General features: G+C 30.4%; 1 protein-coding gene across 8 annotated transcripts in view; it reads left to right on the plus strand.

Moving 5' to 3' along the window:
- Positions 1 to 4342: 4342 nt before the first annotated feature.
- LOC120774120 (troponin I) overlaps positions 4343 to 26764 on the plus strand; it is a 29311-nt gene continuing 6889 nt past the window's right edge. For 2 of the 8 annotated variants that reach the window (XM_040103487.1, XM_040103483.1), the window contains exons 1-5: positions 4347 to 4458; positions 11761 to 11803; positions 12760 to 12888; positions 12966 to 13089; positions 20644 to 20744. In XM_040103487.1, the coding sequence (XP_039959421.1) occupies positions 11789 to 11803; positions 12760 to 12888; positions 12966 to 13089; positions 20644 to 20744 (369 nt within the window). In that variant the 5' untranslated portion in view covers positions 4347 to 4458; positions 11761 to 11788. Of the gene's footprint in view, positions 4459 to 11760; positions 11804 to 12277; positions 12527 to 12759; positions 12889 to 12965; positions 13090 to 13760; positions 13862 to 16207; positions 16309 to 19399; positions 19501 to 20643; positions 20745 to 26764 lie in introns of all 8 variants that reach the window. The other 6 variants (XM_040103490.1, XM_040103488.1, XM_040103489.1 and 3 more) reach the window with 6 other exon arrangements.

Genomic DNA, 26764 nt, shown 5'->3' on the forward strand with positions numbered 1-26764 from the left:
AAGTCGAGTTGCGGATTGTTAAACATACTGTTAAAATGGCTGTGTTTAACTCTACCCATGGTTATTCCAGCTGTAAATTTGATTGTGTGCGTTGATAAAATAGCTGATGAATTTTAATCAACAGAAAAAATACAAAATGAAGAACACTAGCAAGTATAACAGCTGATCGTTGGCATTTATCAGTAGCCGGCTGTGCGAAAGTCGAAACCAGTTTCCCACTTAAATTTTTAAGGTATATATTAAATTAATTTGGCTGTACGAAAAGGTCAGAATGCTCTTTAGTGCATTCTATAACTTTTTTATCGCTCTATCCAACTTTTGTAAAACAACTCTCACAAAAACCGAACATTAAGTACCGAACACTTAAAGAGGGTATTCTTATCTAGAGTCCCGAATTTCGAATATTTTTGGCCATTTGATATTTTAATAATATTTTTTGTATCATTGTACGCAAAAAACTTTTTTTCAAATTTTTTATTAAATATATTGAATGTCAAAACTTATTAAATTAATAAAATATAATTTTTGAAAAAAAAAAAAATCATCAGCACTTCGATAAAACTTTTAAAAGTCGTAAAAAAATACTAAATGAGCTACAAAAATCATGGTTTTGGTATCTTGTTATTGTGTTAAATACATCAATATATACTGTAAAATTTTGTTTTATTTTTTATTTATTTTGCCTAATCCGGCTCTATATACGTACATATATGTTATTTTTATTCGTTTATGTAAATATGTCACCTCATTTTGAATGGAACTGAATTCGTGCCACCCACCTGCGCAGCAATTAGTTTGTACCTCAAGAAATGTACTACATATGTATGTATGTACACTCTTAAATTCATACAGAATATTTTTTTCAACGATAACTGTGCATTATGCATTAAATACTAATGAGCTGCTACAAATTGGCCAGCAACAGCCAACAGGCATAGAAGTCTGGCAAAAATTGTAGCTTTCACTGAAGATCGCTTGTTTATTTTACTTACATACTATATATACATACACATGCACTTGATGTCAAATCACTCCACATTTCTATTGTTAATGAGAGGGATATATATACATATAGTATATATTTCTGAGATGATGAAAACTGCAGCATTTCATATACGCATACATAAGCATTGTTATATATGTTTCTATATCCATTTGGTATATTAAATAATATGAGTACTAGGGTGTATTTCACATATCGAAATTAATTTATATTATCGAGTGACTTGAAAGTTCTTTGTTATAAGCCGAAATATGATGAATTTTTCCAAAATGTTTCAAACTTCATTAAACATAATGATAAGGATATGCAAATATCGGTCAAATATTATAATTCTCTCCCGCTGCAATACGCTTACATATGCCAACAAATTTTCCAGTCATCATAGCACTTGGAAAAATCCACCTTCTTTGACTCAGTTTTTTTATCCTCGATTGAGTCAAAACGGTGTCCTCGTAGTGGTCATGAGTAGCCAGAAGTTACACGAAGGTAAATCAGGCTTGGGTTCAAAAAATCGAAAACTTTTTTTTGCTTAATTTGAAAGTACAATGTCTTTAGAATATACTGTGAAAATTTCAGACAGAAATTCGAAATATTTTGGGAGTTATAACGAGTTTCCTAGAGCGCCTCGGAGTCCTCTCTCTCGGAGTTGTTGAACTTTAAACGCGTTTTTCTCAAAACATTGTTTTTCTGGTCGGCCCGGGTACTAACTTTTTTCTACTGAACTGACTGCTTTCAAGTTTTAACAGGCTATTCTACACACCTATATTTCTCGTCGGTATTAACGAGAATTTTTTCCACCTCTAACTTTTTATTTTACAACCCTTTTTTTCTAAATAAAAGGACATTTTTTCAAAGTCCGCCATTTTGTTATTTACCCTTGAAATTTAAATTTATTAGTTCCGACCAGAATGACATGTCTATAGATTAAGAATAATCAAGAATATTTGATTTCAGATAACATCAAGTGCCAAAATCACCCGGGCCACCCACGTGCATTTTTTTTTTGACGTTCCAACTTCGAGTGACAATAATAATAGTAATACAGTATTTAATTTCTTCAAATACATTTTTTTTATATTTTCAATATGTAAATAAAAACACTCTTAATATTCAAGATAATTCATATTTATTTTCCTATAAAAAAACACACTCCAAAGAAGTCATGAAAATAGGCATAAGTTACCAGACTACTACCTTAAGTTGAAGATGTGGCGAAATGATCACGAATAACCAATGCAGTATGAGATGGTGCATTATCGCACTTCTTTGTTCAATAAATTCAGACATAGTAAAAACCGATGAATGCACTTTTAGAGCCTCATAAAACGACGCGTATCCAAGGGCTCCATATATTTCGAAAAAGTCTCTCCACATTTGTTGACAGAACATTAAAAAATCTTAAAAATTGATTAGGTTACAGTTTGCGTGTTGCATTATATCCACTTCAAAGTAAAAAAAATTAAGGGGTTTACTTCTACGTATGGGCCGAAAAAGGGGAATTTTCCAGAATTTTTTCTGCGAAAACTTTTAAATTTAATGGTCCAAAAATTTGTACACATAATATGGTATTTTTTTAACTGTATTTTAAGACTTAGTATAAGTCAAAATATTTATTTGGAAAGGAACTACAGCTGATTTCCGAGAGCTTCTCTCAAAAACGACGTTTTGTGGTGACCACTATATTTCTAAACTGGATCCCCTGAAATTAAAAAAAACAAAAGATTACGCCAAAATAATGTTAAACCTAGTAAAGCAAATCGAAGGAATAGGCAAAATAAAATGGCGGTTTTTAAAAAATAAATCGATTTTTGACCAAATTTTCGGCCTTAAATTGTTTAAAAAAATTATCGGTGGAAAAAAACTTCATTTTATTACTAAAAATATAAGAAAATTTTGAAGAAGCTCGTGTTAAATTTGGAGACTAATTGGTTTGGCCGTTTGAAAAGCTATTTTGAGAAAAAAAAGTTGAAAGTTTGGCCTACTACTTCCAAGCGCTCTGAAACGCCTATTCAAATTTGCGTCTAACTCCGAAAATATTCACCGGAACGATATGAAATGTGTTTATTCTTAAATATATGTACATTAAGAAAATAAAATAAATAAAATCGATTTTTTTTTAATTCTAATTGTATATAACCCCTTAAATTCCAGAGTGTCTCAAAACTAATATTTTTATAAAAATCGTATTCCTTCGATCATTAATTGGCAAATATATATATCTAAGTAGATCGTGTGAAAATTTCAAGTGATTTCGAACAAATTTTCTGCATCAATCCAGAACACGCCAATTCGAGCACGACGCTTTTAAGGTTTTTGAAGCCCATTCCACCAGGTGAACAAATTTTTACAAATATTCTCTTTGTTTTTTGAAACTATTAGGAGATCAATTCAAATTTTCGGAAAATATTCATAAATATATGAACATTCAATATATATTCCAAAAAAAATCGATTTTTTTTAATTTAAAAGTGCATACTACATATTGGATCTAAGTACGGATCTTGAGATCTATTATAGTCAAAAACTCTTTCTTTCTTTCAAGTTTTTAAATTAAATCGGTTATAATCGGTCGCTCGGCATAGTCGGTTCTAACATAGTTATGTGCCTAAGGGTCCAGTATATGAAATATATTTATGCACACATACATACATATTAAATAGCTTTCATTGCAAAATCTTAATTTTCTCTTGTGAGTTTTCTTTAATTTAAATGAAATCACACAAAATAAAATGTTCGACATCTATTTCGGTGTATTCGCTATTTTTAGCGGTCGTGCCCAGATACCAAACGCACATACTGTGTGCATCGCACTGTGGACATCGCATCTAACATATTTACAAAATGTTCGTATGTACAAATGTATATGTTTGCAATATACATAAGTACATACATAAGTATATACAATTCGCTAAGATATTAGAGACCAAATGCTAACGGTAAAATGAAGAAAGTCTAAAGCAAATATGATGGACCGATAGCCGAAGTTTGGCATTCGTATTTTATTCGTTAATGTTCGGCAGCGGCATTAGTGCATCGTTGAAACGTTTCCAAAGTTTACCGCACACTGCCAGAAAGTCAGAGAAGTTTATATACGCTCACTACCCACGTACTATGGGGACATGAGGCAAGCATATGTGCACATATAACTGCATGGTGTGCCAGTGTGGAACGTGAGAGCGCGGCGAATTCGATTTCGCCACAACATAAAATGCTATGCAGTTGGCTAATACAAGCACTTTTTTTTTATTTGTTTGTGTTTTTATTTCTGCTTTTATTCGTTTCGACAACATTTCTGCGCTGTTGGCCAAGCCTACGCAAGAAAAATGATCTGGTGAGCGAATTCCGATCGAAATATAGTCTGCCGTGGATCGTCGGACCGTTCAGTCTTTTTCCGTTCGAACAGTGTTCTCCGATCTGTGAGGTTGCTCGCACACCTATTTTTTAATTCCTTTAAGGTGAGTGCTATCAGCTGCTGTGGCTGAGTAAAAGGAGTGCAAATGCTGGAACTTTAAATTTTTTTCCAAATATATATTTTTTTGAGATGTGTGGCAACGCAAATGGAAAAATATACGATATTTACATGTATTAAACTTCAAAAAGGAGCAAATGTGTAATTATGGCGAGGAAAATGCATATACTGCAATAAAAATGAACGTTTTGTGTGAAGTGAAGACGTAAAAGTTAAAAAAAAAATTATAAAATTATTAAAATAAAAAGACCATACTTATTAGCTGAAAAATTAAGTGTATCTGTTATATATATTTTTTAAGTGTACCACGGTCGTATATCATAGCAATTACATAACCTTCTTTCATTATAAAAATATATGCGAATGCGTTTATGAGTGTACGAGATTGCGGTTCGGTTACCTACCGTTGAAGGATACACGCATACATACACACACGCGGCAATATATAGAAAACTCACATATACTAAGAAAAGCACAATTATATTAACTTAGTCATGTCTACATATTTATACGCGTATATACACATACACTGATATAAACATAAATACGTAGATATACTACCACACACACACATAAACACAAACACATACATATTTACTTTATATACATATATACTACATACACACACACGCATAACTTTAACACAAATGCATACAGACACACTCTCATACACCTAACTCACGCAAGAAAGGCGTTCACGAAAATAAACATAAAAAAATAAGCACAGATTTTTACTAAAAAATACGATTCCTTAGCGCTCAAGTTAACACAAAGCATTAGTAGCAACGCTAAATCGGTTGTGTGTCGCGCTGCAAATATATATATATGTATGTGTAAATATTGTACGTATGTATATGCAACTTTGTCTGAAAATAGAAAATTTCTCTACACGCAAGCAAAGTGGCTGCCCAAAGTGTACGAGCGCTACAGCCGAAAACTGATCGTGTGTGCGCTAGCAAAGAAAATTGTGTGAACAAGAGGAAATACTAAGAATTTTCCGAATTCTATTAACTCACATACAAACATGCTTATTTACTTTGATTGAAAGTATAACATTCACTTCAAGTTCTGCTTGATCTTGGTATTCAGTAAGCAAATATCTCGAAATACATATTTCATGTCTGAAATGTCAGCTATAATGACAGCTGAGGAGTAATGCGAAAATCACACAGCGGTATAAAATATTATTATGTGATCCAGTCATCATACTATGCGCTTGGGAAAGATTTTGTGAAATTTTTGAATCTTGAAATTCATAAAAATATTAAAATTTAAAATTAAAGTTTAAATTCTGTGTCTACTTTTATTTTAAATATTTTTATTTTTTTTTTTTTTACAGAAAATATTTTTTCAAAAAAAAAAAATTTATTAAAATGAATGCCACACAAAATTTAACGGATAACAATAATGGCATATTGTTTTATTTATTTTAATTTTTATTAAGTTTTCTGTAATTTTATGTATATAGAAATTAAATAAGAAATCATTAAGCAACATAACGTCACATAAAATGCACAATAACGTAACATCAATTTCATAAGTTTACAGGCGAAGGAAAAACGATATAATAGAAATCACTCATATTGCAAGAAAATTTGAGTTTTGGTTATAAAATGGTTATATATTGATTATAAATAGGTTATATCTGGCAGCGGAAGCTGAAAATTTTATGCTACATATATTTAATATGATGTAGTGAATCGTAAGCATAAAGAACTCAATTTCGATTGTTTTGATGATAGGTTGTTTTGTTGCATTTTAGGTGAAGATATGTTGCATAGAAAATAATTTTAACTTTTGAGTGGCATTTCAATTTGACCTCAATTATTATTTTAAAACGACTTAGCTTTATATTTATTTGCTATTTATTTACTTTTTAAACAAGAAGGTACAAAAATTGTCCCATCACCATAAAAAGTTTTCTTATAGAGCATACATATAATGTACAAGAAAGTTTGGAAAATAATAAGTAAGGCCGCTCAAGCAACTAGACCGCAAATGTTCAGAGAAATTTTTGTTTTGAATCTGTTAACAACCAACAAGTTCGAAACTCTCACTCACCAATGTGATATTCTCAACCCTTAACAAGCTTTCACTAATTTTTACCGTAAAACCGTAAGGTTGACTTCAGGACATAATATGCTGTTGCTGCCGTATTTTTCTCGACTAAAGACGGAATAGAAATATTTTAGATTAAAATTTTAGCAAAAGAAAACTGTATATTCGATGGTATAAAGCTCCGGTTAGTCTAATGAGCCTCGCATACACCAGTTTAGGTGCTTTGCGATATCAAATTGAGTTCTGTTACGAAGTCCGTGAGGAATAGTCATACTTTAGAATGCCTGCGCTTTATACGAATTTCAACAATAACCATGCTATAAAAATTTAAACAAAATTTTTTCGATGGTAAAAGAGCTGAAATCAAATTGTCATTTGTCAAATATGAGAGCATTGGCGCTATTTGACCTATTTGACCGACTTTTACTTTCATATACAGTAAGTAAGTAAGTAAAGCAATTTTCGAAAGTGTTTCGATAATAATTTCGAATTGCGGCCACACCGAACATAAAGAGGATTTCATCATATCTAAATAGACGAATTCGAAGAAAACTCAAGCCAGATTTGTTTACATTAAGTAAACAAAGGCTTGATAAAGCAAAAAATAGATCACAAAAAAAATATTTCGTCTCAAAGTTGCCTCTTAAAACCGACCAGCAAAGAACGCTATTAAAAAATTGTTGCATACTTTTCAGCGCGCTAAGTCATAATGCCACCGATTTAGGTTGTTTATATTTTTGCTGAAAAAATCATATGATTTAATTAATTAATAATATTGCTAACAGTTGCTAGCTGCAAATAGGAAAAATTCTGTTAAAATACATAAATTCGTTTATTAAAAAATACATTATACTCAATTTATACCGCACTTTGCATTACAAAATTCGAAAAAAAAATTCAAAATTATAATTTTTTTGTTATTATATTTTTTGGCACAGCAATTGTCTTTATCACCTCAATGTGATCTCATGCATACATATGCCTGTATATAAGTTCATATGTATGTATGCTTGTCTCAACATATTTGAAAAACAAATATATTTCATATGCTTACGTGCTAAAATTTTATTTTCTCAGTCAAATTAATTGTAGGTAAAAAAATAATATTAGCCACACACGCCTACACGCGTACATCGTTCGCTACAAATGGGCGAATTGGTGAGTAGGTGTTAGGTGACGTTAGCAAAACACTGGGCGAATTTTATTCTTTCTTCAAGGAAATAAGCCAAATTATTTTTGGCCTATAAATTCCTACAATAACTCAGCTCACTTTTAAAGCAAATATTTAAACAAAAGATTTCACAAGCGCAAACAGCACGTACAAATCTTATTTATTAATGTCATGGCTATATTTATAAGTATGTCTACATATGTTTTTGATGTTGCAATCGTTTTTGTGCGGCACATATTCATCAGTGGCAGTAATATAAATAAATATATCGCATTTGCGCCTCAAATAAATTGTGAACATTAGAAAAAATATTCAACAAAAATTTTCTGCTATACAAATAGTAGAAATATTTAGAAAAATTCAGACGCAAATGTAAGTTTATTTATCTGAAAGTGCTCTGCACTATTTAAAAAAATTTTTATATTGTAAAATTTAGATCTGGGTCTTAGCAATTTTATTTACTCGAACTTGTATTGTACCATATTCAATATATTCACCTATTGAGAGATATATGTATTATTAAAAAAATATATATTCTTCAAAAAATATTTTTATTTATTTTAGATCGGAAGAGCACACGTTTTTTTTTTATTTATAAAAATTTCTAATTTTTTCAATATAATATTATAAAATATTTTTTTATACTTTTTTTCAAAAAATATTTTGTTTAAAAATATAAAAAAAGGTGATTAAAAACCAAAAAAATGTATACTGAATTAAAAAATAAATGTAAAAAAATATTATAATCCAGAGCGAAAGGTGAAATTCATAAAAAATACTCTGAGAAGCTCGACTTTTCATAGACAAAAACTTTCTTAAAATTACTTCTCATTAAATTTTGATTTCGATCACAAAATTTTTTTTTTTTCAAATATAGAGCAACAGGAAAGATCGTATTTTGTTTATGAAAAACTGCAAAGCAACACTTAGCTATTTACGAATATGTAGTATTATAAATATAACAAAGCAACAACAATACATATTTATACATTTACTACCGCAAGATTCGATCGTTAGAAGGCCGCGTCACAGAGATTTGCAATTTAGGAATTCTCTCCAAACGAATACCATTACACACTTACGCATACAAATCTTTCAATAAAGCCGAAGGCAGCAAAACAACATACTTCCAGTACAACAATAAAAGTTCACAAATATATAAGCGCTGTAATCACTTGAAATTGGATATGATAGCGACTTATTTATGCGCTGCGACCAATACAACTGCAACATGCCGCCCACACACCTTTCGCCAACACTAGTGTGTTCTCTCTCACGCTTGGCTGTTAACAGATTAAAAGCAAATTAATGGCTGAATGAGTCAATTGCGCAGCTGCTCGCGTATTTATCTACCTTATTACTAACCACCCATACATATATATAATTACCAACATATACATATGTATTGTAAATATATATGAGTGTGTGTGCCACCAAATACATACTCCAAAATAAGTGTGTCTGCCAGACACACGCACACACTCATACACAGCGCGGTACACTCTTTGTCTGATCGCTTTTATGAGTGAGTGCCGCACACCGTGGCGTATACGTTACCACCACTTGGCTGTTCGCCTGCTAGCATTCACTCGCTGTTTGCGTTGCTTTTGTGCCAAGCAGCGCCCATATACGGCTTGCTAAAAAAGTTGTGCGCACCGAAGTGCTGCACAGTTTTGTTTTTGCTTTGTTAAATTCAGAAATGATGCGTGGAAAATTCGAAATTTCCGTTCCAATACTAAAATGGTAGCGAGGCGACGTTAATATGTATATGTGTGTATAAGATATAAACAAATCTAAGCGACAGCTGCTTTCGTTTTCCATATCCATGCAATTTACCAGTGAAATATATGGATAATTTGTATGTGAGAGCATATTTGCGTATGTTACAGACCGGGATGTATGTATGTATGCAACAAAAAAGGCTTCATAGTTTGTAACAAAAAGTTCTAACTCTAATAACAAAATTTAAAGTTAAGGTTACAAATGGAACCGGTAATTGAAAAATGGTAGTTTTTATGGGAAGTTAGTAACAATTAAACACTGGTGTCTTCTTTACACTTCTTCACTTTGATCTACTTCGACACAGCAATTATTCGGGAGACTTTTCATATTTATTTTAAACTTTAAAGTCCATTAAATGATGACAAAGATAGTTTCTAAATGCTTGCAAATTAGGAATACAAATTTAGAGTATATTTTATAATAGTAGAGTAACTTTTATTAACACAATTTTTCTAAAGATTTTCTATCAAAAAATTTTCTCTGAAATATCCATAAAATTTACTTTTTTATACCCTAAATTTGTGACTCTAAATTTTTCGTACCTAGTGTAAAAAAGCTAGTAAGACACTAACTTCGGCTGCATTGTTGTTATGATTCCCTTTAGAAGTGCATTCCTTATCGCATGAATCGTATATCCTTATCTTGATTTTGATCGTTCAGTTTGTAAGAAAGCTATATGCCATAGTGAACCGGTCTAAACAATTTCCTTGGAGATTGTCCCGTTGTCTTGGCTAGCAATCTATACAAATTTCTTGAAGATATCTCGTCAAATAAAAAGTTTTTCATACAAGAACATAATTTTTATCGCCCAGTTTGTACGAGAGCTATATGTAGTCCGATGTGAACAATTTTTTCGGAGATTGTTCCATTACCAAGATTATTAGTCTATGCCAAGTTTCTTGAAAACATCTCATTAAATAAGAAAGTTTTCCATACAATGACTGGATTTTATAGATTAGTTTGTATGACAGCTATAGGCTATAGTAGTCCGATATCGGTTATACCTACAAAAGCATAGTTTCTTGGGGAGCAAAAGACGTGTATGAATTTTCAGATTGACATCTCAAACACTGAAGAGCTAGTTCGCGTACAAACAGACTGAAGTGGCTAAATCGACTCAACGCATCACACTGATCTTTTTTATATAAAGTATATAACAGCTCAGATTAAATATACTCTATGTATCTAATGTTTGTATGTGTCATAATAAATTATGCTCAAGTGTGTCATCATCTGTACGAATGTGATTGTGAATGAGCTCGTTCTATGGCAAATTTTGGTCGTAGAGTTTTGATAAATAATACTCTCTAATATCTTTCAAATCGCAAAAGCAAAACAAATCGCTTACTTTTCAATTCTTATTGTATAAGAGTTAAGAAAAAAGTATTATAATATACATATATAAGTATTATTCTGTAAATAAAATAAATAAAAGTTATGAAATAATTCTTATTTTGCAAGTGAAAAAACAAAAACCAAAATATAACGGTTATTTTGTGAGGAAAAAAGAAAAAGCAAAATTTAAATATTTTCGACATATTGATGTGGTTCTCAAGACTAGAAAATTTTTTTATTGTTACATTATACATATGTATATAGCCGACCCTTCCTTCATCATAATTTTTTCATTCAAAAATTATGAAAAAAACTGATTCGTTTTTGAGACTAACTGTATATGCTTAACATGATCTGTTTACTCAAGCCTTTGATTTTTTTTTTTATTGTTTTGTTATGAAAAGAATAGTGTAAAAGTAAAGCTAATAATGAAGAACGCAACGTAAATAAATAAAAATGTTAAAGAAGACACAACTTTCTCCATAGCAACCTCTCGATTATAGAAATTAAAGAAATTAATGGAAAAGATTTCCGAAAATCCTTTGAAAATGTTGAAAAGTTTCACCAGCAAGACCTGATATGAATTTTTAATTGTATATATCGTCACCTGAAATGCAAAATAACGTAACATCATTTTCGGAATTTTATAGTGGCATGAATGAAAACGAAATAAAATGGAACATGAGTGAAAAAAAAATTTTATATTGGTTAAAACTGGTTTATATCTGAGGGCAGAACCTCAAAATGTCGGACATATGTAATATTATGAATGCAATTTGAAGTAGTGAATCATAATCAATAAGACACTCAATTTCGAATTTTTTGATGATACGTTATTTTGCATTTCATGTGACGATATACTGCATTGATCGGCACAAGATATATTTTATTGATTCATATTTGAAAGTTCATTAAAATTATTATTTTTTTCTTCCATTACAGTTACTAAATCCAAAAACACAAATCCAAAATGGCTGATGATGAGGTGAGGTGAGTATCGCTCCATGAGCAACCGATTACTGCCAATATATGAAAGAACATTAATGTATGCTTTTACTCTCTCAATATTTACAGTAAATACGCGCTTAACGATATGACACATACAGCATTAGTATATGGATACAACGAAGGTGAATATTATAGTTAAAAGTTATGACACTTCTACGCTTTTACTTTGACATTTCTGAAGCTTTAATTCTGTAACTCTGCTTTTAGCTATATTTCGAACGCTTTGGCACTTAACTATAAGCTGATGTTTTAATAAAATTGCAACGCTAATGCAGCACTGACTTTGCAATAGCTGTATAGTATTTTAAAATTAATTGCCACAAAATTAACGTACTTATATTGCCACGCCCAACACCGTTATTTACGACCTATTATTGCATGCTGCTCTTTAAACCATAGATATCGACATTTTTATTAATAATTTTCTTTTCTTTCCATCTGCGTCTTTTAGAAGAAAGCAGCCGATGCACCAGCACCCGCACCAGCAGCGGCACCCGCAGCCGCCGCACCAGCGCCCGCAGCAGCAGCGCCTGCACCGGCTGCAGCACCAGCAGCAGCAGCGGCACCAGCGGCCGCACCAGCCGCAGGAGCTGCCCCCGCTGCCGCACCAGCCGCAGGTGCTGCACCCGCAGCAGGCGCTGCACCAGCTGCCGCGGCCGCTCCCGCCAAACCTGCCAAGCCACTCGATCCGAAAGAGGAGGTACTCTCACAGAATACTTTGTAAAAACGTTAAGTGTTGCCAGCGTTTCGAAAAGTGTATAATAGTCGATCACAAATCTGTGTTTTAATGCTCTGTGCTGTGCGTTTTATTGTTTACACGCTGTCAAGTGCAATGTGGCTGCTGTCTCATTCGTTGTGTTCATGTGTTCATACTCGTCGTTTAACGGTACGCAGTGCTAAACACACATATCTTGTATATTGGATATTTTGTAGGCAAAGAAGGCTAAACAGGCCGAGATTGAGCGCAAGCGTGCTGAGGTGCGCAAGCGTATGGAGGAAGCCTCCAAGGCTAAGAAGGCCAAGAAAGGTTTCATGACACCAGAAAGGAAGAAGAAACTTAGGGTGAGTGACAAATTGCGCATATATTGATGAGAACTAATTTCTATAATATAAATGCATTTCGCTTTGCCAATACACAGTTGTTGCTCCGTAAGAAAGCCGCTGAGGAGTTGAAGAAGGAACAGGAACGCAAAGCCGCCGAACGTAGACGCATCATTGAAGAGCGTTGCGGTAGCCCCAGAAATCTCAGCGACGCCAGCGAAGGTAAAATATCTGATTTTATTTCTACATATTTACACATGTCAACATTTCAAGGATTTTGAAAAAGTAAAGAAATTAGCAGAAATTAGTAGTTTCAAAGACATCAAAATCAAAATTTCGTAGCAAAGTCCAAAAAATCAAAGTTCTTCAAAAAAAATCTGGTTAATTAGCAAGAATTAGCAAATACATTTACCTACATTTTGTATAAAAAAAATCAATACACGCACACCCACACATATACATGCTCAGCAGCACTCACGCACACATTTTACTGGCCTGTCACGAAATTCGTTAAATTTATTGTCAAAAAAAGCAAATTTTTTATAAAATTTTTGTTTAGATTTTTTAGATTTTTTTTTTAAATATCCTTTAAAATATTTTTGTTTAGATTATTTTTTTATATTTTTTTTAAAGAAATCCCTTTTTTGCATAAAATCTGCCCTTATCGCTAAAAAGTTTGAAACCATTTATACTTTTTGTTCCCACTTTGTTATTGCATATTTTTTCTTTTCCCATAGCATTATTATTTATACCTTATATTTTTTTTATACATACCATCTTTGTTTTAAGCACCAAAAAAAAAAAACACAAAAAATTAAAAAAAATAGAAAATATGAAATTGTGTTAATTTTTGTTGAAAACAACGCATTTCATTAACTTCCACTTATCTGCAGAAACACTTAAAAGTCTTATCAAGCAACACTATGACAGGATTTGTAAATTGGAGGACCAGAAATATGACCTTGAGTATGTTGTTAAGCGCAAGGATGTTGAGGTACACACATATAAAAACATACTTTTGATTATTTTTTTCGTTTTTGAAAAAAGTATATCAGCAAACACAAAGTATATTTCAAGCACTTAACTGCGCCGAATCGAAAACTATTGAAAATAATTCAAAAAAACGCATTTTCTTTGCCAGACTTTAACTCAAACACTTAATGCGTGCATTCACAACAACAATTTAAAGCAGTTTAATTTTTTAAACTCACACACATACACTTAAACACACACTCCGCGCCGGCACGATGTGCGCTGCGCTTGTCCAGTGGCAGCACAAAATTCATCCCAAAAAAAAATCCAAAATCCCAAAATTTTTGTTGTAATTTAGTTACACTCCAAAAAAATCCAAATTTTTTCCCAACATTTTTTGTTGTAATTTAGTTACCGGCTGCCAGCGACAAATGCAGCAACACCGACCGCGCCGCGGAGTCTCTGCAATGCCGTAATTAATCTGTTTTGTATAAATGAAATACTCAACAAAAACAACAACAACAACAAAACTAGAAACACTAAACCAATGCTTTTGAAAACTTTAAACTTTTAATACAACACTTTCTCTATCTCTTTCTCTCTATATATTTTTTACTTTATTTTACACTTTAATACTTATAAAAATATTTATATACATTTTTTTTACTATAAACTCAACTCACTCACCAAGTTTTTAATGCTCACGTTTTTTGCACACAATTTCTACAAATTTACTTATATTGTTTATATACATACACACTATAAATATATAGTAGTGTTTTATCAGATGTTTAATACAGTTTATAATGCGTATTGAAATTACTGCACTCGTCTCTAGCTCAATACAACAACTTGCAACAACAACGAAAACGAAAACATAGAGAAAAATTACCTCAAAAATATTTTATTTTTTATATTATTTTTTAGACCGTTACATAATTATACTGAATTTTTATTCCTCTTGGCAATAGCGTGAAAAATTTGTATTTGAAATATTAAAAAATATTTTTTTTTTTTGAAGATATGTTAGCTTATATTTGCCTCCATTTAGACACCCATTATTTTTATTTTTTTTAGTATGGAAGTGATAAAGCATTTGTCCTTTTTCATACCCTTCTTAGACTATGTGTACACAAAGTTAGTTCGAAAATATTGGAAAGAAAACAGTGAGTCGCGGCACTTATACCTATTGCACCAAATTTTAACCCTCTTACTACTGTCTAGCAGAGTTAGTAGATAATTTGAACAAGTCCAATGATGTATGCGTCTCTAGGATTTTTAGAGCGGTTTTAAAAAATGAGAGCCAACCAAAATTTGATTATAATCAATTTCAGTTACAAAATATTTAATATTGCTCCTAAAAGTAAACAAAAGATTTAAAAAAAAATAATTTTCAAAGAATTAGTTTCAGTTTTTTTTCTATAAAATTCTTACATCCTCTAAATATGCTACATTTTCCGTCAACAAGTGCCAAGCAAGGAATTTTAAATTATTTATAAAAATAAAATACTAAATGTTAGTCTTCCAAGAAATAAAAATTATTAAAAATTAGTTTTGAAATCGGAACTTTCAATTTTTTTCTGTAAAAATCTTACATCCTCTAAGTGTGCTATATTTTCCGTGAATAAGTGTCGAGTAAATTATTTTAATTTTTTTATCATTAAAAAATACTGAATATTACTATGATAAGTAAATAAAAAAATATTAAAAGAATAGTTTTGAAAGCGGAACTTTCAGTCTATTCTATGAAAATCTTACATCCTAAATGTATGCTACATTTCCCGTGAATAGGTATTGTTGAAATATGACAACTTGCGTACAACAACTCTCAGCTAGCTTAACTAGTCGATCAGCCAATTTTTTAAATTACAATAACATATTATTTTGTCTTTTTTTTTTTGGTTCATTAAATCACGTATCTTTCAATTTATTAGACTTGTGGCATCTAATAGGCATATACAAAAATTTGGAAATACACACTCCTCTTTTATGTCCCACACACTCCCGAAATCACCACCAAAAATCACAGTTTATTTATTATTATTTTTTATCGAATTCTTTTTTATGTACAAACCTGCCTCAACCTACGACACCAAAAAAATATAATACGTTTTTTTTATGAATATATATTTTTTATAAGTACATTATCGGCAAATATATTATAAAATATAAATATTAAATATAGCAAAAGTATTCTGTCCCTCTCCATTACCTCCACTCGCCCTTCATCCATGGCACCACCCACGCACATGTACACACACACACAGAAACACGCATACACAACTCGTACCCAGCACACAACGGCACAAACGAAAACGTTCCGTATTAACCGTTTTTCTCAATTTTTAATTGCACTTTCTGCCCGCAGAAACACTTAAAAAAGTTGTACAGGATTATTATGCTAAAATCCTGAAATTGGAGGATCAAAAATATGACGTTGAATATCAGGTTGCCCGTAAGGAATTAGAGGCAAGAAATAGAACATTAATTTTTTTCATGCCCATACATTTTTTTTTCGTTTTGCCAAACTTCTGCCACAAACTGGTTGAAAAGTTACCATTTTTTGCGCTTTTTAGACTTTTGGTCGTTTTGTACATTTTTTACTTTGTTAAAACACTCACTATATTTTGTACTCTAAAAATCTAAAATAGAATTTATTTTGTTTGTAGTTACTTTGAATTTTGTTGGTAACACTACAAAGTATATTAAAAATAAAATACAACAACAACACACTCACAAATATTTGTATCTAAACAACATAAAGTAGACAATGACGAAGCATTTTTTGGGACCAGGCTTCCTAGTTGACATTGTGCGCTCTTATGTATTTTGAGTAGTTTCTTTTGTTTTTTTTTTACAATTTGTATTTCTGTTATTTTTTGTTTTTTCTTAAAATCTAAAAATATTACTTAGCAGTATAGTTGAATGTAGTTGTATAGCTGAAAGTAAAGAACCGAAAATCAGCCACTGCCAAGGTTCTCGTTGTTGGTGCGCACCCTGTATTACTTGTTGTATGCAATACGTATAAATTTTGTATAAAACTAAATGTTTGTAAATAAAAATTGCTAATTAATATTTCCATTGCAATAAGGCGCAATTAGTGTTGGATTTTTTTTCTCACTAGTAACTTTAAGTACAAAATTTTTAACATAGATCTGCACCTACAAACGCTATCATTTTCGTATTTTGTATTCTCAAAGCTAGAAATATGCAAGTGTGTGTCTAACACAGCGTTGCATAGGCTGAAAATTTTCTTTTTTGTAACTCTAAATTTTGTAGAAAACTAGTTTCGAGCCAAACAGTTTGATTTTCTTTAACCATTTAGACAACTCTTGGCACAAATTGTGTGCAGTAGACTCCTTAATTGATTTTGTTGCAAAAATAATGATATTTTCCCCAACACTGTCAGCTTTTAGTATTAATGTACTTTTTTTTTTTTGATATCCGTTTGCTCAGCTAATGCTTCAAACGTTGGCATAGCTGTTTTTAGTTAGCAATTAACCTAACTTGTTTCTCAACCTATTTAACTGTAATTAGAGCGCAACAACAACAAAACTTTAGCCATATTAATTTTTAATAAATTTTTATTTTAGTTTTGTATTTTGTTTTAGTTTTACTCTAAAACTTTTCGTTGTTCCTGGCGCAAAGTTTGATTTTTGCCAAGCAATCTAATTTGTCTATATTTGCTAAATACAACAACACAATTAAACACTATTTTATATGCACTACATATTTTGTGGAAGCTGAGAATTTTGTTTTTTGCCGAAGCTTTTACTAAATAAACTTGTACGTGTATGAAATATATCATTTCCATGCCTCTCTTGTCACATCTGTAGTTTCTCCTTCATTTATAATTTTTTATGAAAATATTATTATTTTTTAAATATTTTCGTTACGTTCCAAATTTGGTATTTCGCATCGATGGTATACTGATATAAAAAATAAAAAAATAATAATCAAAAATTAGTAAATCACGTCATATAGTGTGTTTACTAACAGGCGTAATCTTAGTTGAAATTTCTCTTTTTAAATCATTTTTTAATCACATTTTTTTACTTATACAACTTTCCAGTGTTGTAACTTAGACCTTTTCCTAATCACTAAACCATTAAATCATATATAGAGATTAAGACCTGCTTTCAATTGAAAGCTCACTGTAAGCTCTGAAAGCATGTGAGCTTAATCTCTACCCATCAGTGACAAGGCCACTTTTAAGCAATAGAGAAACGAAATTTACCTTAAAATGTGACACAAAAATATTTTTGAACTTCCTTCTTTAATTTTAATGTATTTGCGAAAGCTTTCAGTGGAACTGTAGCTCAGCACAATTCAAGTCTGGTGTTTACTTAATAACGTTGCTTTTTCTTAAACCAACTAATAATATTTTTAAGCACAATGGTGTAAAACTTGGCAGGCTTAAGAAAAAAAATTTCAAAAGCTTTCCATAAATAGTTTATTACAAAAGCTTTTCTTGAGCTTTTTTGTCCGCTCGTATTTAGAAAAAAGCTATAACATTAAGAACTCCCTGCACAAGCTCTTAAGCATTTCAGAGCTGGTAAAAGCTTTTCAAAAGCTTTCCACAAATGCTATGCTTTGTGGTCCACTCGTGTTTAGAAAAAAGTTATAATATTAAAAGCTCGCCGCACAAACTCTTGACCATTGCAGAGCTGGTGAAAGCTTTTATATTTTTTTACATTAATATTTATATTTCTAATGGTTAGCATGTGTACGGAGTAGAACTGCAAAATGCTATTATAAACAAAGATTTCGCGGTGTGCTTTTAAGCTGGGATATTGAGCAAATGTACCATAAATTCGAAAGCTTTCTAAAACTTTTTGAGGAGACTATAAACCCGAAAGCTTTGTGAAGTCAAATAGTTTTCTAAAAGGGCATGTGATCCTATACAAATGATCATTTAGTGTGCCATTTGGACACTGGTTTCGAATAGTTAACATTAGTTAACGTCTAAAGCTTAAATCTTACAGCTACTTATGCTGAAATGAAAAGCATACTCTTATATTTTTATTTGTACGCCAGCAGAACTGGGAACATGAAGACATTTTTTACTTCACTTGTTGCTCTTTCCCGATGTGTTCAGCAGTTTAACTGTTTTTAGGGGAAGTTCTCGAGTTTTTTACTCAGCATTGTAGAAAAAATCAAAAATATTGCGTACTATACTTTTAATAATTATATACATACATCCATGAAGCATAATATTTTACTAAAACTAGTATTTAGTTAAAATACTTTTTTTAAAAATATTATATAAAACACTCCCCAACACAATTTTTCCCATTTAATTTGCACTAAATCGCCAGTAAATATCACAAACACCTGTTAGTTTTGAAAATAGTAGTAGAAACAGTAGTAGACATGAAAAAACGGTTAATTTCACATTATTACATGCATAAATATTACAAAACAAACAACAAAAAACAAAAACAATAAATTTTTTTCTAATAACTATTACAAGCATAACAATAACAATTGCATTACAAATTTATCTCTATATCTGTATGTATGGCATTACATTGAATTGTTTGAATGTCACGTGATTCAGCCGAACTACAAACAATTTGCAAACAATATTGGCAACGTCTTTTCAATTTGGAGGGGGACAAATTTGATTTAGAGCATATAGAAAAAGTCAAAGCACAAGAGGTAAATAAAGGCTGCCATTTGACCAAACCAAAATAAATAAACAAATGCAACCAAGAATATTTGCAAATGAAAAAAAAATGACAACAAAACAATTTTTTAAAACCTACATACTTACGCTGAATGTATTTTTTTCTTCAAATAACTTGGTTAAATATTTGAAAGCAAGAAGAAAATACAAAAATAAAAATAAGTAAAAATAGAAAAAGAAGAAGAACGTTCTGCAGTTTTGGCCACAAATATTTGAAAATTTTAAATATTAAATTTTGAAAATTAAAGTATTAAATATTGAAAATAACAATTAATTAATTTTTAAATAAATAAATTAATTAATTAATTTTAATTTTAGTTCCAATTTTTTTCATTAATTTAGTTTACAATTTTTTTTTATATAAATATGTGATAAAAATTAAATTTTTTTTAATTTTCAATTAAATTTTATGTTTTTGTACTCTAAATAATTTTTTCTTAGCACTTAATTTCGCACTTCATTTTTTTCTCGAACCAAATTATTTATTGGAAATTGAAATTTTTGAATTTTGTAAAATTATTTTCTCAACATTTAAGATTAAGTTAATTATTATATTTTAAACACATTAAAATGCATTTTAAAGCATTGAATTGATTTTGCGAGAAGTTTATTTTTGTTCTTGCATCTTGCGAAACTTGCCACCAAAAAAATAGAAGCAAAAAATATCAAAAACATTGGTGCAACTGAACCCGGCGTGTCCTCCTCTTTTTAAAATATATATAAAACAACAACAACTATTTTATAAATATTTATAAAATTACAAAACGCAAAACTCACACTTGAACACATAACATCATGAAGATTTTTTGACATTTGCTAATTAATACAACGGTAAATGATATTAAAATTAAAAAAAAAAAAATGCAGAGAAAGAGACAACATATTGAACAGTTAGTTAGCCACCGCGTTTTGCGTCTCAGTTTTATCATTCATACTTTCTCGCCCTCTCTCTTTCTCTCTCTCTCTCTCTATTTCGTGCAGTTTAAGTCACACACACACACGTAGCGCACTTCCACCGTCTGTTATGTGTGTGTGTGTGCACTTGTATGTTATACGAAACTACAATTTATATAAAAAAAAAATATATATTTGTATATCAAAACACATATTTACAGGCGAATTACAAGAGATTTGTGAAGAGTATTACGAGCGTATGTATATATGCGAAGGCCAGAAATGGGATCTGGAATACGAAGTCAGGAAAAAAGACTGGGAGGTACTGCAAAATTAGCCAAAACGTGTTTAAATAATCCAAATTCAAGTGAATAAACACACAATTTTCTGTTGTTTGTACTCTCTAAAGTGAGAGCAAAGTAAACACACAAACACAAAACACACCCACATCCACACAACAACAAACAGTTTCATAACTTGTGGTTAATTGCATTGGAAATTCGTAATTCTTGTTTAATTTTTCTTTTTATGCGGTTATTCGTGCAAAAAAAGTGTAAAGTTTGTGACAACAACAGCATAAAATACATAAAATCGATCACACTACACACACACATCGCATTATTAACGATTCAAAAAAATTGTTTTCTAGAAAAAATTAAATTAAACAATTTCATTAAAAAAAATACATAAAAAAGATTTACCACAAAGTCAGTCATAGACCTGTCTCAATAACTCATATTGCAAACTGTAGTTGAAGCACCTTTAAGCTGCACACATAGTGAAGCGAAGTAGCATTGGCGACAAAATATGCATTGTAGCGCCTTTAAACCTTTTCACTTATGCACTTCATTGCTATTGTGTTGTTTTTGTTTGTCTACGCCACTTTTCTGCTCCTACCATTCAACGCTGCGTCACTATGTGCTTAGCCTAAGCGAGTTGGGCAACTTTCATTGGCCACACTGTAGACATTGGCGCGTTTAGAATACGCAAATTTAGTCGCCTTAGCGTATACTTTCACTTTTGTAAATAAATTAAATGCTAGCATTAGCTTTTAGACATATCACCTGTGACCTGCAAGTAGTTTCGCTACTCGCTCTTCTAGTACACATGTTCTCACTGGCACTTTGCACTCGTACTCATCGTTGATCACCACCCACAAACACCAACACTTTGTCAAAAACAACCGCTAGGCTTAAAATTTGCACATTCTTTACTCTTTTTAGTAGAAAAAACTTGTTATAACTGTAATTGTATTTTTATTTTGCAACTCCACAATGATCATTGCACACACGTACAAACAAGTTTTTTTTTTAATTAAAAAATTATTTGAATATTTCTGTTAATTTAAAACGCAAGCAAGTGAAATTAATTATGTTTTGTGTTTTTTATTTGTTCTACCCAACACTTGTCTAAAACCTGAGAAAAACCAAAAAAAAAAATTAAAAATTTTGTTAAAAATATGCTAAAAATGTTTGTAGTTACTAAAAAGCAACCCAACATGTCGCTAGTAGTTCGCGAGCACTCGTTTCTAATCGTTTGCAGCATACTTCTTGGCGCCTGTGTTCGTTACAACACACACACACATGCACTGTTGCTCCCGCTCCGCACATGTATTTGCCCACACGCACTCAAAAACTGTACATTCCATGCCAAAAATTGTTACGGTCCACACTGCGTAACGCCACCAGTACCGTTAAAGCGCTGAAACATCATTATAACGGCATAATGTTTCCATCACAGTACACTAAAACCAAAAAAAAAATAAACAAAATACCAGCACTCCACCCCTCCAGCGCTCTGTCTTTGCTATCTGTGGCACGCTCACGCCCCGTTTACTTTTTATGTTCCACTGCACCAATACCACCACCACCACCCACACCCCCACTATTGTAGCCAACCAAACCGTAATAAAATTCTAAACAAATGCGCTAAAGCAACAACAGTAACAACAGCATCTGTAAATAGTATTCCAAATGCAAGCGCGTTCAAATTCAAATAAAATCTACATAGCATCCACAAAAATGCACCAAAGTATTGAATAACAAAATTATATTGATGAAAATATGCCATCGATGAATTCGTGCGAAATGTGAAACATGTCACGCCGTCTCTGACATGCTAAAATTCGAACGTTATGTCAAAACTCATCTAAACATGCGAGTATTTGAATGAAAGTGTTCTGAACACGCGTACAACATAAATTGCAAAAGCAAAATGTCGATTTTGTAGCTAAATATTTGTTGAAGAAATTCGCGCAGGTTATGAAGCAAAGCAAAAAAATAAAAAAAATATTTAAACAAAAAAATGATTGTAATTTTCCATGAGAAATTCGAGCAATATGATCAGCAACAGTATGGCACATTCAATTTGTAAACATAACAGTCAGTAAGCAGCAAAATGCAACACTGTAACCATATTTATTATTTAAAAAATATATAAACAAAGAAAATTTTTCCAAAGCGTATGAGTTACAAAACAAAAACTCAGAAAATAAAAAAAGTAACGAATTGCTTAGTGTTGAATTTTGTGAATTTAGCAATTTACCGCCATTAATCAGTCATAATATTTTTTTTAAATCATTGTGGACTCCGTTTAGAATAAAAATCAACACACACAAAAACGCAAAAATAATGTTTTAACAATGCTGCCACCAATTCGTGTTATAAAAACAATAAATTTTCTTTTTGAAAATAAAAAAAATCGTTTCATACACAAAAATTGCATAGCTTGATGTACAACTAAACACTAAAACTATATCTAAATGCATACAAATAAATGTGTTACCCATTTCTATCGCTAACCAAACTCGAAAACGAGCTTCCTCAAGTCCATTACGCATTTTCTTATACGCTTCTATGAGTCGCTCTTAGCGGCTTAATGGTCCTAGTTTGAATTTCTCTTACTCTCTTACTATTATCTGCCTCTCTCTCTTCTGTCGTACCATCTCACTTTCGGCAGGTATTTCAGCAATTTTTTGTACATTTTTGTATATGTTTTGTAAGCATTGGTTGCTTCACATCAATTATAATTGTGTTTTTCTTGAATAATTATTTTTTGAATGCTCAAATGACAAGTTTAAAACAGTTCACATGAAAGTTATGCGTAAACTAAATTAAAGCTGAGCACATAGTCGGCGCAAAGTTGAGTTTCCGATTTGTTTACTATATTTCTTTTGCGATAGTTTGCTCTACCAGTCGCCTGTTTTTACCACCTTTTGCCTCTAGCCTAATATAGTTTTGCGTCTAAAACTTGAAGGCGTAACTCTAGCATACAAAGTTGTCTGTGCGCAAAAGTCTTATATAATTTCAAAAATTGAGTTTACGAAACTTCAAGGGATGAACGCATAGCTTATTTAATTGTATACTTAGCAACCAATATATTTTTACAGTTACAAAATTAAAAAAAGATTGTAGGACACAGAGAAAATATTTTATATTTTTTTATTTGCCAAAAACGGTTCCTTTTTAACTTCAACCCTTACCAAAAATATAGATTTTCACTTAAAAAGGAAAAAACCATTTCTATGCCCGACTCTTTCTCCCTCTCTTTCTCTCTCTTAGTACTCATGGATACCAGCCATATTTTCTAAAATGAAAAAAAAAACTGTCTCTACCCCCCTCTAATTCTCTATCTCGCTATCTCTATCTCTCTCTCTCTCTCTTAGTACTCGTTAGTACTACAGAGTTTTTCTCTTACATCTTTAAGCTAGTCCTAACTGTTCTTCTCTGTGATCTAATTTATTACAGTTATTATCGAGAGTTTAGTTTTCATCATTTGCTGTATTTTAATTTACCATACACCCTGCTTTAATTGTATACATACGTACAACTAATTGAGAAGTACATTTCTCTAACAAATTTTTTGGTTCCTTTAATATCGCATATTTTTTATTAGTCTTATCCATTTACATTTAATTTATTTACAACAAATAAAAAACACAAACATTTTTAATGCAATTGTTTATTTCTTATACTTTCAAAACACTCATGCAATTACATTTTTTGTGTAACGAAATATTTTTCGTATTATTTCGTATTTGTCGTCAGATATATACCATATATAATACATATATATCAATCGAAAAAAAAATTATGTAAAACACAAATTGTGTGCCATACTGTGCAGTACCTCAGTTAGATTACTTGTAATTCAACTTAAAAGTGCGCAAGTACAAAATGAAAGGGTTTTTTAAGGTTATGGAGAAGCGTATTTTTTGAAAACATATGAAGAGTTATGGTTTGGAGTAAGCAAATTTGCTGTTGAGAAGCGTTTAATTAAGTAATTGAGAGCTAAAACAGAATTAAAAGTAAAAATATTATAACAATTATATTTTTTTAATTAATATATTTTTACAAAAACTAAAAATATGCCAAGAATTACTACATACAGTTTTAAATACATATGCTCTTAACATCAATACCTAAATATTTAGAAAAAATGCTAAATATTAAAAATTTTTTAGTAAGAGCAACTCACTTCGTGTTATGTAATACGGTATATTAACATTGCGTTAACGAACACTGTTCTCGTGCTCACTTGCATTGCATGCTCACTTGCTACTACAACTAACTTCAAGTGAGCGCGAGTACAGTGTGTCGGTTTAGTAGCACAAAAGTAAATATAAAAATCAAGTATAATCGTTTGACTTAAATTTATTTAAATTTTTTTAAATATTAAACAATTTTTTAGCAAAAAATTGTATGAAAATATAGTATAGTCGTTTGACTTAATTTAATTTAAAAATATTACAAAAATTAAAAAAAATAAATTTTATAAATAAATTTTAATTTTAAAATATTTTCATAAAATTTATTTTATTTACTATTTTATAAAAATTTTTTGACTTAAATTAATTAAAAAATATTTTTTTTAAATATTAAAAAATTTATTAGCCAAAAATTTTATAAAAATTCCAAGTTAAAAGTTATAATAAATAATTATTTAACTAAAAATATTACAAAAATTTATTAGGAAAAAAAAAAATAATAATAATTTATGAATAAATTTTAATTTAAAAAAAATCATAAAATTTATTGTATTTATTGTTTTATAAAAATTTTTCACTTAAATTAATTAAAAAATATTTTCTTAAATATTAAAAAATTTATTAGCAAAAAATTGTATAAAAATTCAAATTAAAAGTTATAATAAATAAATAATTATAAAAATATTACAAAATTTATTAGAAAAAAAGTTTTTTAAAAAAATTTTATAAATAAATTTTAATTTCAAAAAATTTTCATAAAATTTATTTTATTAACTATTTTATAAAATTTTGTTGACTTAAATTATTTAAAACATATTTTTTTTAAATATTAAAAAATTTTTTAGCCAAGAAATAGCAAAAAAATTCCAAGTTAAAAGTTATAATAAATATGCTTGATTTAACTTAAAAATATTTTTTTTAATATTAAAAAATTTATTAGCAACAAATTTTATAAAAATTCCTATTAAAAATTTCACATATTATTTCAAAAAAATGTATGTTCCCAAATGTCAACTCAAAAGCTAAAACACCAACTTATCACAGCAAAAAAAATAAAGTTGCTCCTCTCACTCCAAGCCACAAATATGTACTACGTCAGAGGCAGAGTAAACAACTTGTTTGCCTTTAAAAGAAATTTGAAAAGCGAAAAAATCGACATTTGGATGTTATGTTGTTCAGATGCTTTCTAAAAACAAACTCGAAACTATTAATTTAATTCTTAATTTCGAACTATACATTTGTAAAGTAACTCTTTACTACTGACGATACTAGCAACGAATCAGCTATGACGATTCTGAACTAAAAAACCTCATACTTTTCTATCACATAAGCATAATCATTGAGTAAATATTAAAAATTAATAGAATTAAACTCAAGCGTGCTAACCAACTTAAACGGCAAAAAACTTGGAAGAATTTATCGAAATAACAACAAAAGATTTTCAAATTTTCAAAGTACTATCTATCTATCTCTCTCTCCGCCTTCTTCTGCATTGAAATTTACTAAAATCAAGAGCTGTATGGAAACACCGTCTTATAGCCGGAAATGCTGTCGTGTATCTTGCAGGCTTCAGCTACGTTGTAAAAACCGCCTTCTAAGTACTACTTGTTTATTAAAAACAAAAAAAAATAAAAAATAAAAATAAAAAAAAAAAAATTCTAAAAAATTAACACACTCGCTAAAAAGCTAAAAATGTATGTATGTACTTATATTTGTTATGTAACTAATCCGTATTGTACTCTTCTATGAAAAAAAGGACTAACAAAATATTACTTATTTGATATAATAATTCTTACTAAGTTTAGCTAGCAAAGTGCTTTTATGTATTTTCTAAGCCTTTGAAATATGTTATTAAT

This window comes from Bactrocera tryoni, chromosome 4, assembly GCF_016617805.1.
Source record: "Bactrocera tryoni isolate S06 chromosome 4, CSIRO_BtryS06_freeze2, whole genome shotgun sequence".
Lineage (NCBI taxonomy): Eukaryota > Metazoa > Arthropoda > Insecta > Diptera > Tephritidae > Bactrocera > Bactrocera tryoni.